Source organism: Podarcis liolepis, assembly GCF_965112155.1.
Source record: "Podarcis liolepis genome assembly, chromosome: 4".
NCBI lineage: Eukaryota > Metazoa > Chordata > Lepidosauria > Squamata > Lacertidae > Podarcis > Podarcis liolepis.
In genome coordinates, this window is record NC_139558.1 from 12,234,105 (window position 1) to 12,249,811 (window position 15,707).

At 44.7% G+C, this 15,707-nt stretch overlaps 1 protein-coding gene across 4 annotated transcripts in view; it reads right to left on the minus strand.

The window, feature by feature from the left end:
* Window positions 1-15,707, minus strand: part of DNAJC3 (DnaJ heat shock protein family (Hsp40) member C3) — a 48,722-nt gene that overhangs the window by 23,106 nt on the left and 9,909 nt on the right. For all 4 annotated transcript variants that reach the window (XM_083501245.1, XM_083501246.1, XM_083501244.1 and 1 more), the window contains 3 exons: window positions 14,052-14,162; window positions 9,589-9,713; window positions 7,975-8,049 (listed from right to left, as the gene is read on the minus strand). In XM_083501245.1, coding sequence (XP_083357371.1) covers window positions 7,975-8,049; window positions 9,589-9,713; window positions 14,052-14,118 — 267 coding nt within the window. In that variant the 5' untranslated portion in view covers window positions 14,119-14,162. The remainder of the gene's footprint in view (window positions 1-7,974; window positions 8,050-9,588; window positions 9,714-14,051; window positions 14,163-15,707) is intronic.

Consider the following 15,707-nt stretch of genomic DNA (forward strand, 5'->3'; position numbering starts at 1 on the left):
AGTCGTAGTCCAAAAACAGCTGGGGACCCAAGTTGAGAAGCACTGCTTCAGAGGATAAATCACATGCCTAGCTTAGGGTTACCAGACGTCCCTGTTTCCCGGGGACAGTCCCCGGATTTGCGAATAAGTCCCCAGACAAATTCCGTCCCTGGATTTCATCTAATATCCCTGGCAAATTAGCGCAGGGGCTCTCGGATGCATCTTCCGGGCTGCCTCCACCTTCCCTGACCCCAGCTACTAAGTTGTGAAGGGAGGCTTCATGCTGCCTATCGGAGCAGCCTCCCAACTCCTACTTGCGTGCAAGCAGGAGGGGGCAGGGATCTCTCAATTTGGCAACAGGAAGCCTCCCTTCCTAGCTGAGGGATCCCCACCCCCTCCTGCTTGCAGGCAAGTATGAATGGGATTTGGGCTGCTCCGATGGGAAGGGAGGCATCACACTGCCTGAGAGATCCCTGCCCCCTTCCGCTTGCATGCAAGTAGGAGTTGGGATGGGGCTGCTCTGAAAGGCAGTGTGAAGCCTCGCCTCCCAGCTGAGGGATCCCCGCCCCCTCCTGCTTGCACGCAAGTAGGAATGGGATTGGGTCTGCTCCAATGAGAAGGGAGGCATCACGCTGCCTGAGCCTCGCCGCCACCGCTCTCAGCCCTCCTTCTCCGCCTTCCATGCCTGACCCACCGCACACCGCTTCCCCACCACCACCACCGAAGAACCAACAACTCAGTGGCTGCCCAGGCTCATGGAGAAAGGAGACAGAAGCCTCGGAGGAAGGGGAAACGTGGCAGTTGAGGTCAAGGCGGTGGGCATCCCTCTGCCACCGCCATTGCTGCAGCATCAACATCCTGAACATGTAGTAATTAATTAATTAACTAATTAATTAATTAAAGTGTCCCCGGATTCATTGAAAAAAAATCTGGTAACCTTAGCTAGCTGGTTGAAAAGCATGGGGAAGTAGGATAACAAGAATCCATAAAAACCCAGACATACTGATGTATTAACAAGCCATTAAATGGGACAAGAGAACTGGGGAACACCAGCTTTTCAGACCATATGCATTGAAGTTACAGTCCTATGCACATTTACCTGGAAGTAAACCCCACCGACGGGATTTACCATATTTTGCGCCCCATAGGACGCACCGGCCCATAAGGCGCACCTAGTTTTTTTTGGGGGGGGGAATAAAGAAAAAAAATTATTCCCCCCCCCAGGCGCGGGGCTGGGTTGGGGGAAGCCCGAGCTTCCCCCGACCCCAGCCCCCAGAACAGGCTGCTCTGCGCAAGCTGTGGGAGCCCTCCTGAGGCTTGCGCAGAGCTACCCGAAGCCACGGCATGAATGCCCAGCGCGCCAGGGCTTCGGGATAAGAGGCGGCTGTGCGCAAGCCGTGGGAGCCCTCCCGCGGCTTGCGCGGAGCTACCCGAAGCCACAGCACGACTGCTGAGCGCGCCGGGACTTCGGTATAAGAGGCGGCTGTGCGCAAGCCGGGGGAGGGCTCCCGCGGCTTGCGCAGAGTTTCCTGAAGCCTGGAGAGCGAGAGGGGTCGGTGCTCACAGACCCCTCTCGCTCTCCAGGCTTCAGCGAAAGCCTGTATTCGCCCCATAGGACGCACACGCATTTCCCCTTCATTTTTGGAGGGGGGAAAGTGCGTCCTATAGGGCGAAAAATACGGTACTTCCAATTAGACATAAGATTGTGCTACAAAAGATTTTGCTCCTACATCCCAGCACATCAGTGACATCCAGTTTGCATCATCCACCACTTGTCTGCGTGGTCACTGTGCAATATAAATGGTCTAATATTTACATCGCTTATGGGTCTGTAGGCTTTTTAGTGGCCTCCTGTCTCTCTCAGGAAATTTACCCTTTTACAGAAAATGTCATACTAAGAAATCACCACCAGGATAGGGAACATCCATCAAAAGTTTGTCAACTTAAGCTTTCTAGCCATAAAAATAATGATGCCAGCAGAACTTGTGGCTATAAAAAATATACTGCAGTGACCTCCCTATAGCAAGCTAATGTAGGTAATAAAAAAAAATCATTTAGTACAGCTTAATTAGCAGTTTAACAACAGTATAAAATAGATGAGATGGAAGTGGTCAAACTGCTTTTAAAAATTATTTGCATGTGCATCTCATTTCTGCTTTATGAATCTATTTGCTTTGTTAAGCCAAAAACACAGCGACATGTGTTGGGTTTAACAATTTGTCATACTGAGCTTCATCAGCTTGCATTTCTAGCCTGCATATTCCTAAGGTTGGTGTCATGTAATTTATCAGTTTTTCATAGCTAACCAATCTTATAACCCACAGTGCAACATTTTTTAAAAAATAAATAAATCCATAAAACACCAGCAGGCACATTAGAAGTCGTTTCATCAATTTCTGAAAGCAGATTTTTAAAAACCTCACACACACAAAGCAAATAATTCAAAAGAAACAACAACAAATTCAAAACTTTGGATTTGTGTGTGGTTTCCTTCCCCTCTCTTTTCTTAAACTGCTTTGAGAATCAGGGCTTTCTATCTACCTAAACCCAAACCCGACACCCACACAATGCCATTCTATGTACATTTACTTAGAGGTAAGTCACACTGCATTCAATGGAGCTTAGTCCCAGGTAAGTGTGCACAGGATTGCACCCTAACGCCAGGTTCTCTCGGGTATGTTTATCATTTGATCTGCCTAGACTTGGTAACTGACAGCCATTAGCCCCGTTTATGGGTTGCTTGTGTGTTTGGCACTCCAATGTTGTGGTGAAGTGGCTGGAGTGCCAGGCTAGGACCTGGAAAACCAGGGTTCAAATCCCCACCCCCCTCACTGGGTGTTAGAATTCCTGCCCCATGATTGCAGTCATGGGATTGTTGTCTATCACATGGCGGTGTATGTTTTGACTCCACAGAGTGGGAAGTGACGGAGACAGGATGTTTGTGTTACTGTGTTCTGTGAAGTGGGACTATTGTCCTTTGTTCTTTTTCTCTTTGCTGTCTGATGCTAGAGAGAGAGGGAGCCATGTTGCAGTGCTCCATGTGTGTTTATATGTAAATAAAGTAGATTAGCCAAAATGCTGAGTTGCTGAGGTCTGTTACGCAAGCTGCGAAGACTCTGTGGATGTTAGTTTCTGTTTGCCACTGTGCAGCTGCTTAGAGTCACAAGACTCTGTTTACATTCCAGAGACCTTCCACGCTGTTGGAAGTCTTACGGAAGACAGGAGACGAATGTGATGTTACTGGTTTCCTGTTCCTTTGTTTTTCAGTTGCTCTCTGCTCTCACAGAGAGAGGGTGTCTTTTTTTTCTGTCTGCGGAGCTTAGAAAATAAAGCATAGGCATGTAGCCATAAATCTCATCACTTCCGCGTGCTGCTTTGATTCTCTGCTGAATGGGGGATGTGCCTGCAGCCTTATCAGAGGCTCAGGTCATCAATCATGTCGGAGGCGATTCCGGAGGACTCAGCCGGAGGAGGATGAGCTTTATCAGCTTGGTCGAGCGGAGACCAAGTGTGCCAGTGTCTGTTGGCATCGGTCGCTGTGATGTTCGAGCTGAAGAAAGCTTTTGAAGCTCCCGAATGATCGACCAGGAGGGAGAGAACTTGACAGTTGGGCATGTGTCTCTGCCAGGGCCCTACTCGAGTGTAGGCTGAACTCCTGACACTGGGTGCCCTTGGGCCAGTCGCTGCCTCTCAGTCTAACCTATCTCACATGGTTGTTACGGGGATTAAATGTACACCAAAGAAAAAGTTGGGATATAAATGCAATCAAACGAGCAACCCATCAGGAGTGGAGCTGCAAAGCTCTCCAACCCCATCATCACGTGCCATGGCTGGCACCAAAGCAGCTGTTAGGCAGAGGAGGAGCGAGTGGGCAACTGGGGAGTTCTGGTTGGTTCCCCTCTTGCCTCTCTCCTTCCCAGCACTAATCTGGAGGGGGTCTACATAAAAGGAAAAACCTGCTATAAATAAGTCAGAAATTGAATCGTCATAGCAAAATTTTAAAAATGCTATGTAAAAATTGCAAAGATTTTTTTCTTGCTCTCTAGCGCCATCTGGTGGCACCATCTGGTTTTGACTTCGCATGACTTTAGGTTTGTGCAAAGGGCTCTTTCACCCTAATGCAACAAATCAGAGAATTATAGAGTTGGAAGGGACCCTGAGGATCATTTAGTCAAACCCCTTGCAATGCAGAAATATGCAGCTGTCCCATAGGGGGATTGAGACTGCAACCTTGGTGCTATCAGCACCACACTCTAACCAACTGAGCTATCCTGCACTATTTTTTCTTTTTTTATGAATTTTTTATGAAGTGACAGGGAAATGCATTGAGATGTGTAAACACTCCGCAAACACATCAGGATGAATGTTCATTGCTGCATAACCGTCCCGCAAACAAATCAGAACTATGACTAAAATAAATAATAACTGTAAAATAATAATAACTGTAAATATATAATAACTAGGAATCACATTGTCTTGAGAGAAACACTATGGCCTATTTAAAGCAGAAAGGCCTGTAATAATAATAATAATTTATTATTTATACCCCGCCCATCTGGCTGAGTCTCCCCAGCCACTCTGGGTGGCTCCCAATTGAGTGTTAAAAACAATACAGCATTAAATATTAAAAACTTCCCTAAACAGGGCTGAATTCAGATGTCTTTTAAAAATAAGATAGCTGCTTATTTCCTTGACAGCTGATGGGAGGGCGTTCCACAGGGCGGGCACCACTACCGAGAAGGCCCTCTGTCTGGTTCCTGTAACCTGGCAATTAGGGAACCGCCAGAAGGCCCTCTTCTATTGGCTAGGCAGCATTTAAATCAAATAGGCAGGATACAAAACTTAACAGGACATTCTGCATTAGAAAAACACAACTGACAAGAAGCTGACAAAAGAAGTTGGTCTTCAATAATAGTCTTTGCTGGCCTCTAGTGGAACAATACAAAATGAACAATAAGTTTTCCACTTTTGGTTCCCGAGAGAGATGATAGTCTAGTGTCTCCCTTAATCTGCCACACTAGGAATTGTCTGAGTCACCTTCCAGTCCGTGTGCTATCAATTTCAATTTTGTATTGCAAGGAGCATGTCACCAATAATCCCCTTGTTATTAAAATTCTTGTTTTTTATGCACCCTCTGCCAGACCTCCTCTTCATTATACATATTAATACCATTTTAAAAAGATAGAGATGGGGCAAACTCACCAGGGCCCAATTCACACACAGTCCCCCCACTTGTGGCTGATCACACATTCACCCAAATTACCACGGTGCTAAAATCTTTGTAGTTGCATATATTCCACACAGCATAAGAAACACTTAAAAGATTTCCATTGTGCGGCACGGAAGATAATCCCTGTGAAATCTACATTTCTGCTTCCTATTTTCCTCTGGAAGCCAGTTGATAAGGGGTGGGATTTACTTTGAGCTCATCTATTCCAGAAGCCATCTAGAAAAGCTCTCCTTTACAAGTGCAGTCTGCAGAACCACCTCACACCACAAAAAAGACAAAACCGTCTTCCACAGAGCCAAACTTTATGGCTTTAGCAGCACAACTGGTTGATGAAGCCACCTGCCCGCTTTTAATTCCTTACATCTGGAGGGCTAAATTTATTCCTCCAAGCAACACACTAATTCTGCTTGAAAGATGCCACATCGTAGCTTCACACAACATGCCACTTTAACTTTCTCAAGGAAAGCTTATAATTTATTCTGTTTATAGCCTCCCCTTTCTAAAAAAAAAAGGTTTGATTTGCAAAAAGGCAAATGCTAGAAATTGAAATACTTTATTGTCACTTGTACAACTTGTATACAGTGAGATTACATGAGCACCCCCCACTCAGCTCTCTTAGTCTTAATTCTCGTTTACTGACGCACACCCACCAAACCGGAAAGTCAGTTGCCCTGTTGTTATCTTTTCATTCAGCGGCCTTACAGCCCACGGATAGAAGCTGTTCTTTACCCTGTTGGTGCGACTAATCATGCTTCTATATCTTCTGAAAGTGTGATGCTATATTTAATAGGCGTTTACACAGGAACAGAAAGACCAGAAGCTACCAAAAGTGTTATCTACAATGTGAGAGGGAAAAGGTTTCTGAAGCTGGATTATCATAGGAGCACCGCACCACACCCTATGATGATAAAGGTTAAGTAAAAGAGATAAGCATCTTGCAAAGGAGCTGCTATATAACTCCAACTTAAATATTGCCAATGGTTTGTGTGCACTGCATACTCTTGCCTACAGACAGGTGGGGTCTATTGGTGATCACTCCCAATCTGTTAGGATATTTCCGTTCCACCTTAAAAGGGAGCAGGATGTTTGTGTCACAGCCTGCGTATTTCCTGTTTTCACAGGATGTTTCTGTCGTGTCTTTGCTTTCGTTTTCTCTCTCTGTCGGAGACACTGATGCAGGCAGTCATGTCTTTCTATGTTCTGATCAACGCTGAATAAAGCTTGTAAATAATGCTCTCCTGAGTGCGACTTCTGCTGTCAATTATCTGCTGATAAGAGTGCATGAGCTCTGGAATGTGGCAAGATATTTTCTAGAAACTCATGTCGCTAATCGCTGATACTGCGTGCCTACGGGAGATCGATGGATCGTCCGGCAGATGGCTTGGGGCCATGATGGACTTTATCTCTCTGGCAGTATCCCAACACAATCAAGATGCCTTAAAATGGGCCAGCACCCAGGGCTATTCAGGGCCATTGGCACCAGGAGGCATATCAGGCAGATGCTGTACCAGCCCTGGGTCTGACTAATGGCATGGTCTCTAACAAAGTTGTCCCATTAGCACATGCCCTTCCATCTGCGCAATGGGGCTTCCTCTCCTGGAGGTTTTGGGGAAACAACCCACCCCCCGAACAGATTGTGGGGCACACAGAGAAAGGAGCCGCCGTCCCCTTGTGCACACAGAAGTCCTTGCACGAACAGGACAATTCCAATGGATACAACCCACAGTTTTCCCTTGCAAACAAAGATCAGTCGCCCATGGAACCTTAAAAAAGGCTTTTCAAAAGCACAAAACACATTACGAATGCTACATGCACATGATGGGGGAAATTCCAGAACTGTTTAAAATCATAGAGGGCACTCATTGCCTATGTTTCACCAGCAAACAAAACTATGGTAGAAATTATTGCGCTGGGAAAGAGGTGTATGTTTGTTTTTCATATTTTTAATACTTTGGCCTCAAGTCAGTCATGCTTAAATCGTGGCTCTCTTGTCTCCAAGGATTTTTAACTGTCTCTGGATAGAGTTCTCAATCTCCAAACCCTATTAGATTTCAAAATCCCATTTTCCTGTTAATATCTTTGATTTACAGTCGTAAGCATCCCAGAAATGTTATAACAATTTGAATCATTTCGGCTGCTTCCCCTTCATATACATTTGGCTACGTAGCAAAGAAACATATGGAAATTGCACGTTATGAAGAAAGAGAAATTTATGAGAGGGAATAGAACTCAGGATCATCCACTGAAACTGACTAGTGTTAGATCTGGAGAGACCAGTTGCACTAGCACTTCTTCACACAATATTTAAGTCATACAATTTACAGCCACAAGATGTCACGATGGCTACTAGCTTAGATGACTTTTAAAAAAATGGATTGGACAAATTCACGAAGGGTTTGGAAAGTTAAGCTGCAAATTTATGCGCAGGGAGCAAATCGTATCGTACACAGTGGGGTTTACATCGGAGTAAGCGCACTGTGCTGTTAGTTTATTGCTTCAGTTTAGCAGTTTCCTTTCCAGGCTGCTTCTATTGTGGAAATGTATTGAAATATCAGTACCCTATCTAGTCAGTTTTATGCTCAGAGAAGTCTCCCATTTTCCCCTTGTTCCTAGCACTGCACAAATTAAAACATATTTATTCTGCCATTGTGACATAGGAACTACCCTGTGTGACATGCACTGGATATGTGCAAAGCACCACCTTTCTTCAGCACGGGGCACTGTTCCATATTTCAATAACCCCATTATTAAGGTTTCTTACTTACCACTCTCTTGAAGTCCTCTTCTGCCTCATCAAACTTTCCCTGCTTCAGTAGCAGTTGTCCTCTTTGCAGCCTCGCCTAAAATAAAGGAAACAGTTCTGTAACACAGGAAGACACCGTGTAACATACCGTATTTTTTGCTCTCTAAGACTCACTTTTTCCCTCCTAAAAAGTAAGGGGAAATGTGTGTGCGTCTTACGGAGCGAATGCAGGCTGCACACCTATCACAGAAGCCAGAACAGCAAGAGGGATTGCTGCCTTCACTGCATAGCGATCCCTCTTGCTGTTCTGGCTTCTGAGAATTTTTTCTTCTTCCTTGTTTTCCTCCTCCAAAAACTAGGTGCGTCTTGTGGTCTGGTGCGTCTTATAGAGCGAAAATACGGTGCCTAGTGCAAAACTAAGGGAAGTCTGTGTTCCAATCCCCACTCAGTCATGAGAATCCCTGGGTGACCTTTGAGTAGCCCCTATTTCTCATCCCAAGCTACCCTATGCAGAAGGAGAGAGAACCAATTATGCCACCTTCAGTTTCTTGGAAAGGTGGTGGTGGTGGTGGGGGGAATTAAATGAATGAATGAATGAGGCTCTTAAGTGTAGGCACACATACATTCAACACATATTTTCTATTTCAAAGCATAGAGCATTTTGTTGCTGTTCCGTGAAGTACCTTTGCCCCTCCCACCACCCAGGTATTTATTTGGGAAGCTGCCTAGCTAGAACCAAGAGTCAAAGGGCATAGGCTAAATGTCCAGATCGCCAAGGAAGAGAGAATCTGAATTATGAGGCACAGGTCAGTTACCGGGGGTGTGTGTGTGCATTTTCCACTGAGAACCCCCAGTCTTACAAAGCCTTTGGGGAGGCTGTCTATTACCACTCCTGTTCAATAATTTCCCCACTTTAAATAACCCCACTAAATTCAACCGAATTTGCCTCTGAAGAGATGTGGGCTGCATGTGCACTACACATTTCAAGCCCTATGATACCACTCTTAACAGTCATGGCTTCTCCCAAAGGATTCTGGGAACTGTAGTTTCTTAAGGATGCCGAGAGCCATTAGGAGACTCCAGTTCCTCTCAGAGAACTACAAGTCCCAGGGTTCCATGGGAAGATGGCTGACCTTTGGGAACTGCAGCAGGAGTGTGCACAATGTTCTACATTGTTCTACAACATAAGCAAAATGATAGACATCCCTGCCCGTAGGGAATTTGTGATCTAGTGATTTAGGAAAGGGGACCAGGAGACCACTGAAGAATCCATCTCAAAAAACTGACTGAGGGCATGTAAGAATCTATGGAGGCTTGATTTCAATAGTCAGTAGTCACTCCTACTTTGCATCAAAATATCAGCACAATATTGGGTACCTTACAATCCCATAAGAAGCTGAATTAAGGCTTTGAAAAGGTGGCCCTCTCTCCTAAAGCACGTTTTGTATCCTGCAGTTGCTGGAATTTCAGTCTACATTTAACCTCTCCAAGTTATAGGATAATAAAAAGTTTTCTGTTGGATTATGCCACTTACTAGGGAGAGAAAAAAAGATTCCCATTTAAAAGGCAACATAAAAAACAAAGACAAAAGCCGTTTTCATCCACCCTGGAGGAGTCTCTGGAAAGTATTGCTTACCGATGTGAAATCCTGCTTTAATTCAACCACCTTGCTTAAGTCACGAATGGCAGCTTTAGATTTGCCCATGGCTAAATATACTGTGGCTCTTCTGTAATAGGCAAGGTAGTTATCAGAGTCCCCTTCTGCAAGTGAAGAAGCAGCAATCAGAACATAGCCTCAAGCCAGCCAAATCTTTGGATACAACTAAGCATGCAATAAGGAGAAATAACAGTGCCATTACCAGAATTTTTAAACAGCCTGATACCACCATTTAATTAGCGGAGGGAACGTTTCCATAGGACAGCCGTTCAGCACACATTTGCACTATTAACGCTAATGGGGGGAAAAATGAAAATCACACGCACATAGGAGCATTAAGCTTCCTGGTTATTTTTTAGGGCTTCAGGAGCTGAGCATCCAAGTGGATTCCAGCTGTGGAATGAAGTCAAGCCCCCTACATGCTAAAGCTTTTTATCGCAAACTGCAGGCTTGCCTTTCGAAGGCTGTTTTACATTTGGGTGCAGGCTCCAGCGTCTTTCATTTGCGGAAGGCCAAATAACCATCTCACCGGAGATCAGAGGTGGCGTGTTCTTCTAAGAATCCCCATTAATTCTGCTGATACAGCAATCAGCAGGGACAGAAACATGCCAACCCTAACTTCTTATTCCCATCCCAGACAATGAGGATGCTAGGGGACTGAATGGAAGTACAAAACTTTCCTTCCGCACCAAGAATGATGCATTGTATAGGCTTTGCTAAGGACAGGGGTCAGCAACCTTTTTCAGCCGTGGGCCGGTCCACTGTCCCTCAGACCATGTGGGGGGCTGGACTATATTTTGGAGGGGGGAAATGAACGAATTCCTATGCCCCACAAATAACCCAGAGATGCATTTTAAATAAAAGGACACATTCTACTCATGTAAAAACATGCTGATTCCTGGACCATCTGTGGGCTGGATTCAGAAGGCGATTGGGCTGGATCTGGCCCCCAGGTCTTAGGCTGCCTACCCCTGGCTAAGGAGGAGTTTCTCAGTGCTTCAAATCAGATACTTCTCCACAGAGCTTGAATTGTGGGGAGGGGGCAGGAGGGATAAGGTGAGGCTTCATGAAATCCACAAGTCCCCACTCTGCCCAACTTGAGCCAAGTCATGGCCACGCACACCTTTCCAAAAATAAAAAATAAAAAATGGGTTCATGACAAAAAAGAGAGCTACCCCCCTGCAATTAAACTATTGTTTCCTTTGTCCACAGAACTGGATGCAGCAGATGGAGGGATCCTTATCTTCCCCCTATGGGCTAAGTTTGATAGGTAGGCTCATTTAGGTAGGACTCATTTTTGCCCCCGTGGTTTGAAATCAAAGGCACAGCCTGCAAAGCACCAATGATCAGCTGATTGCCAGGCCTTGCAAAGGTCAGAGGGCAGGTAGGTGTGTCTTGGCAGAAATGGCCTGGGGGGGACCCAGCCGCTCTAGTTACGTTCAAAGGCCAGGGGTTTCCTACTCCTGCTACTGAAGTACTTCTCCTGTCTATCACAATTTGTGTTCCCTGAATTTGTGCCTTTGGCAACATTTTTAAGCCATGACCCCAGATAATGGATGCAACATTTCAGCAGCATGGAGATGCCGATAGCCAGAGTAGGGGACACGGACAGACACACACACAAGATTTTAAGACTTTCCCATCACAAGATAAACCATAAACCGCAAAACACAAATGAAACAACCACCATAAATATATATTAAAAGCAATCATGGGTATATACCGGTAAAGGTATCTGAAGAAGTGTGCATGCACACGACAGCTCATACCAACTTAGTTGGTCTCTAAGGTGCTAATGGAAGGAATTTTTTAATTTTATTCAATTCTATTTTGTTTCGACTACCGGTAAAGCTAGATAGCTAAATACCCTTTGAAGCTCCCTTTTGTCCTGGCACAACAAACCAAGCCAGAAAACTGTAAAAGTGGTGGCGACAGGCAGGATTTTCTGGGAAATGCTTCCTGCTGTTCCATATCCCATGCTCCCAATCCTCCCGATACTAAACTTGCAACAATATGAGGTGCCAGGAATCAGTCTTGCTGAATTCCATTCCTTTAGTTGATAACCTTTCTACCTAACACCTGCTGTAAGGTAGAAGTCTGTCATCAACAGGTGGTGGAGAAAATCTAAGAACACGTCCTGAGGCCACATTATGTGGAAAGCTCATGTTATGCAGCCACATGACAGCTTTTGTAACAGAAAACCCAACTGCCTCCTCATTTCCCCAAATTAATCATTAAGTGCCACCTCCCTTGTAGCAGGAAAAGAAATTAAGGTTCAATGTGCTACAAAAAATGCCACTTCTTGGCAGAGAACACCTACAATGGAAGACACCTACAAAGACTCATCTGTTACTCCCTGCCAAAGATCCAGGTTTTGCGATTAGAGGTGCAGGATCACAGCTACCACAGACCATCCATCAGCCCCAGCATCTGTTTACATCTAAAAAGAACCCAAACATCTTATCGCTTGCATAAAAGCAAGCTCAGCGTTCCGAGCCAGAAGATTTCTCCCCGCGCACGAAATGGATGGTTGTTGGTGCCTCGACTTGGTAAATTGGGAGCTCAAGTTTAACCACGTTAGTAGCTAAGAACAATTCAGAAAAAATCGCTGCAAAGTGCAGCCCAAGCTTCATGGGTTGGAAATGCTTATCAGCAGCGTTTCAGGAGCATCCTTGTCAAAGTGGCAAAGCAGAGTAGGGAGAGAGAAGCCCTGAAAGTAGAAAAAGTCAAGGAGAGCCTAAAACATTTGTCACACTCCTCACCACAATGATGTTTGCTAGCTGACCTGCCGCAGAGAAAATCTATCAGGCCCAAACCTACACAAAGTTTCTCCCAAGAAAGGCAGGGAAGCTGAAACACAACCCAAGTGGTGGAGGGTTTTTCTGCAATTATTGACGCAGGATTGAGTCTTTCACGATCTCTCCCATACATGGGAGATCACATTTGCGTAGCACAAATTTCACATGTAAAGCAGCTCTCAATTCAGAAGGATTCAACTGAAACAGGCAAGCCCCTTGCTGTGAACCAAACCTGGTGCCCCAGGGACAGACAGGCAATTTCTCTTTCCTTGCATCAATCTTGTTCACATACAAATACAGTTAAAAGTTACAGGACCAGAGTCCTGAATGGAGACCAAGTGCTGGAGCAACCAAAGGCAAGGAGAAAACATGGGGGACAGTTCAGCATTCCTCTCCCACTCACTCCTCCTGCTTTATATGTGGATAAAGGTCCCATATCGGGTCTGGGCCCATGCCAGGCTATGGGTCAGTGTGTTAACCCCATGGATTTCCCTAAGCAGGCCTGAATCGCACTCTGAACACCCCGAGCCCACAGACATCCGGGAGATTTGGATAAGTCCTGTACAATTCACAATAAAGACTGTCGTTACACGCTGCATTCTTCTATCTGCCATGACTAACCAAGCCTAAAGAATGAACCAAGGAGAACTTTACCACCAAGCATGCCCATTTAATGGACAGAAAATTCAAAAGTCACCACTACTAAGGCAAAGGCCTGCTTCAGACCGCATGACCGCAGTCCAATGAACCATTGTTTACCAGCCTAGAAACAAGCCATGTGTCGGCATGCACCTTCCTCCCCTCACATGCCTAGTTTAACCATGGTTTCCCTGATTTCTAAACTGGTAAGCTTTGGCTTAAGGGCTCCTTCAAACCAGGATACAAAACTAGGGTCAGATCTAACTTTACAGAAACCAGGTCCTTGAATTAAGGAGGAAGAATGCAGCAGGTACACAGCTCATTCCTGGACTGATAAACCGCGGTAGGTCAAACGGGGATTGTTACATCAAATTGGAGCTGCATTTGCAAATTATGACACGTGTACCCTGATCCCAACTACAATCACATGTTGCGAGTAAGTCTTGTTGATTTCTGTGGGGCTTATTGTTACTTGAAACTTTTTTTTCAAAGAGGGCCTGATGTGATGAAGTGAACATGCGTGAGGGCCAACCAAAGTTGTTGACTTTTTTAGGATTGAAGTTGTTGAGCTTTTTTCAGGATTTTGCCCCAGGAGATATACTGCCCCAGGGGCCAGATTTAACCAAACAGCGGGCCGGATTAGGCCCCTGAAACATACTTTGGACATGCCTGGTATATAGTCTTTGTTTCAGCTGTGGATGGGCGGGGAGAGGGAAAAGACTCCTTACTGCAGACTTAGCTGAATACGCAGCTCACCAGGAATTAAAAGAAGAGCAGGCATAACATACTAGAGAACATCAACCAGTGATCCTGAACAAAAGGAACCAGACAGGAGGCAGTGTGCTGCTTACTTTTCAAAATACTACGTATCAGTAAGAGGGATGGTACACCAAGGAAAAGGTTTTTCTAGATGAACAGTGAACTTGTGGGTAAAAGAGAGGAGAACAAAAATTTGGCAAAAGTCAAACGCTATCAAATGAAATGCAACTGCTTTTCGACACACACCTATGGCAGCGTGGAAGTGAGACAAAGCATCTGCCAGCTGCCCAGCTGCCAACAGCTTCTTTCCCATTTCAAGTTGTTTTTCGACTTCTGCGTTTATCCCACATTCCGCACCTGAATGAAGAAAAAATATATTTAATATCGTTAAAAAAGAAACTGAATTGTTTTACTATTTTATTTGCTTCCCTCCTCCCTCCAAGCTGACGCCACAACGTTATCATACGTGAATATGAATAAAACAGAATAAAAATCTGCATACTCTATCAAGCCATGATGCAATTTCTGTTTCCTTTTCTCAAAGTTAAAACAAGTTCACTCCCTCAGATCATTAAATACGTAATAGTCATAAGATTTATAAAGTTAATTCAGTTTGCTGCCCTCAAGCGCATTTTGTGCTTTCAATGGGGTCACCAACGCAAACAAATACAGTTCTGTGTACTTTCTAGCTAGTTGCATTTAGAAAGAAAAGGAAGGAACTAAGGAATATGGGGTTTTTTTAATTCCCCTTCCTTTTTTGGTCTTACACCGATTTCCAAATCAAAGTTGCCATTTTCAAGTACAAATAACTTTTCCCTCTAAATGTTCAACAGACTCACTGAGCTCTGACAGCCAATATGATGATTTCCTTCCCCATTTCACGCATCATCACGGACAATAAAAACTCTGGAGGCCAAATTACATTATATCTGCGCAATCTCTTCTTACCTCATGCATGCCCTCAAAAAATATGAAGCGCGGTTATCTGGGTGTTATTAAGAGAAAAACTGAAAGCAAAGTTGCGCGAGTGTCTATGGAGGCTGTACAAGACTCTTATTACTTGAGATGAGTGAGCTATAAAGAGTTCAACTTTATCTTACGAAACCAGAGCCAGTATTTATATAGCTAGAAATCATATATAAATGCATGCAAGTGTGTCCCTCAAAGACAAAGTATAAAACTCCAAGATTGCAGTTTTCCACATACAACCACTAAATGTAAAGTCAATTTATTCATTCAGAATAACCATGTACTGCTGAGACTGTCCCACTTTAGATGCTAAGGGCACTACCGGCTTACCTGCTACCTAGCCTATAGGTCTCAGAGAAGCTCCTGTAGTTACAAAGCTAAGACAGTGGGGGGGGGGAGAGTCGTAACACAATTCTCTCCTCGATGTGCAAGTTTTCCAATGCAAGGAGTTTTCTACGCCAAAAAACATTACAGCAGGAAACTCCTCCCATCTACAGTCTGAAGTGGTACACTCCAGCAGGGCTGTGCCACGTGATTATTCTAAATGCATAGGGATTGGGCATCATACCTTGAAGCAGATGAACACAATGCTTTTAAAGCACATTCAAAGCACAGGGCTTCCTTCAAAGAAATCTGGGAACTGTAGTTTCCCACACAGAGACCCACAATTCCCACCACCCTTAACAACATTTCCCAGGACACTCTGAGGGAAGCCATGTGGCTTTAAGTATGCGCTGAGTGTGTTTTAAACTTAATTTTTAAAAATATATAGTGTTGATCTACCTTTGCTCCTCAACATATCTATTTGGAAGTGTCACATGGGGGTTCATCAGAGCTTATTTACAGTTAAATGGTTGCTGAAAAGCACAGCAATAGCACTAGACACAATTCTATTCCTATCACAAGACAAGTGATCGTCATATGTGCCCCTGC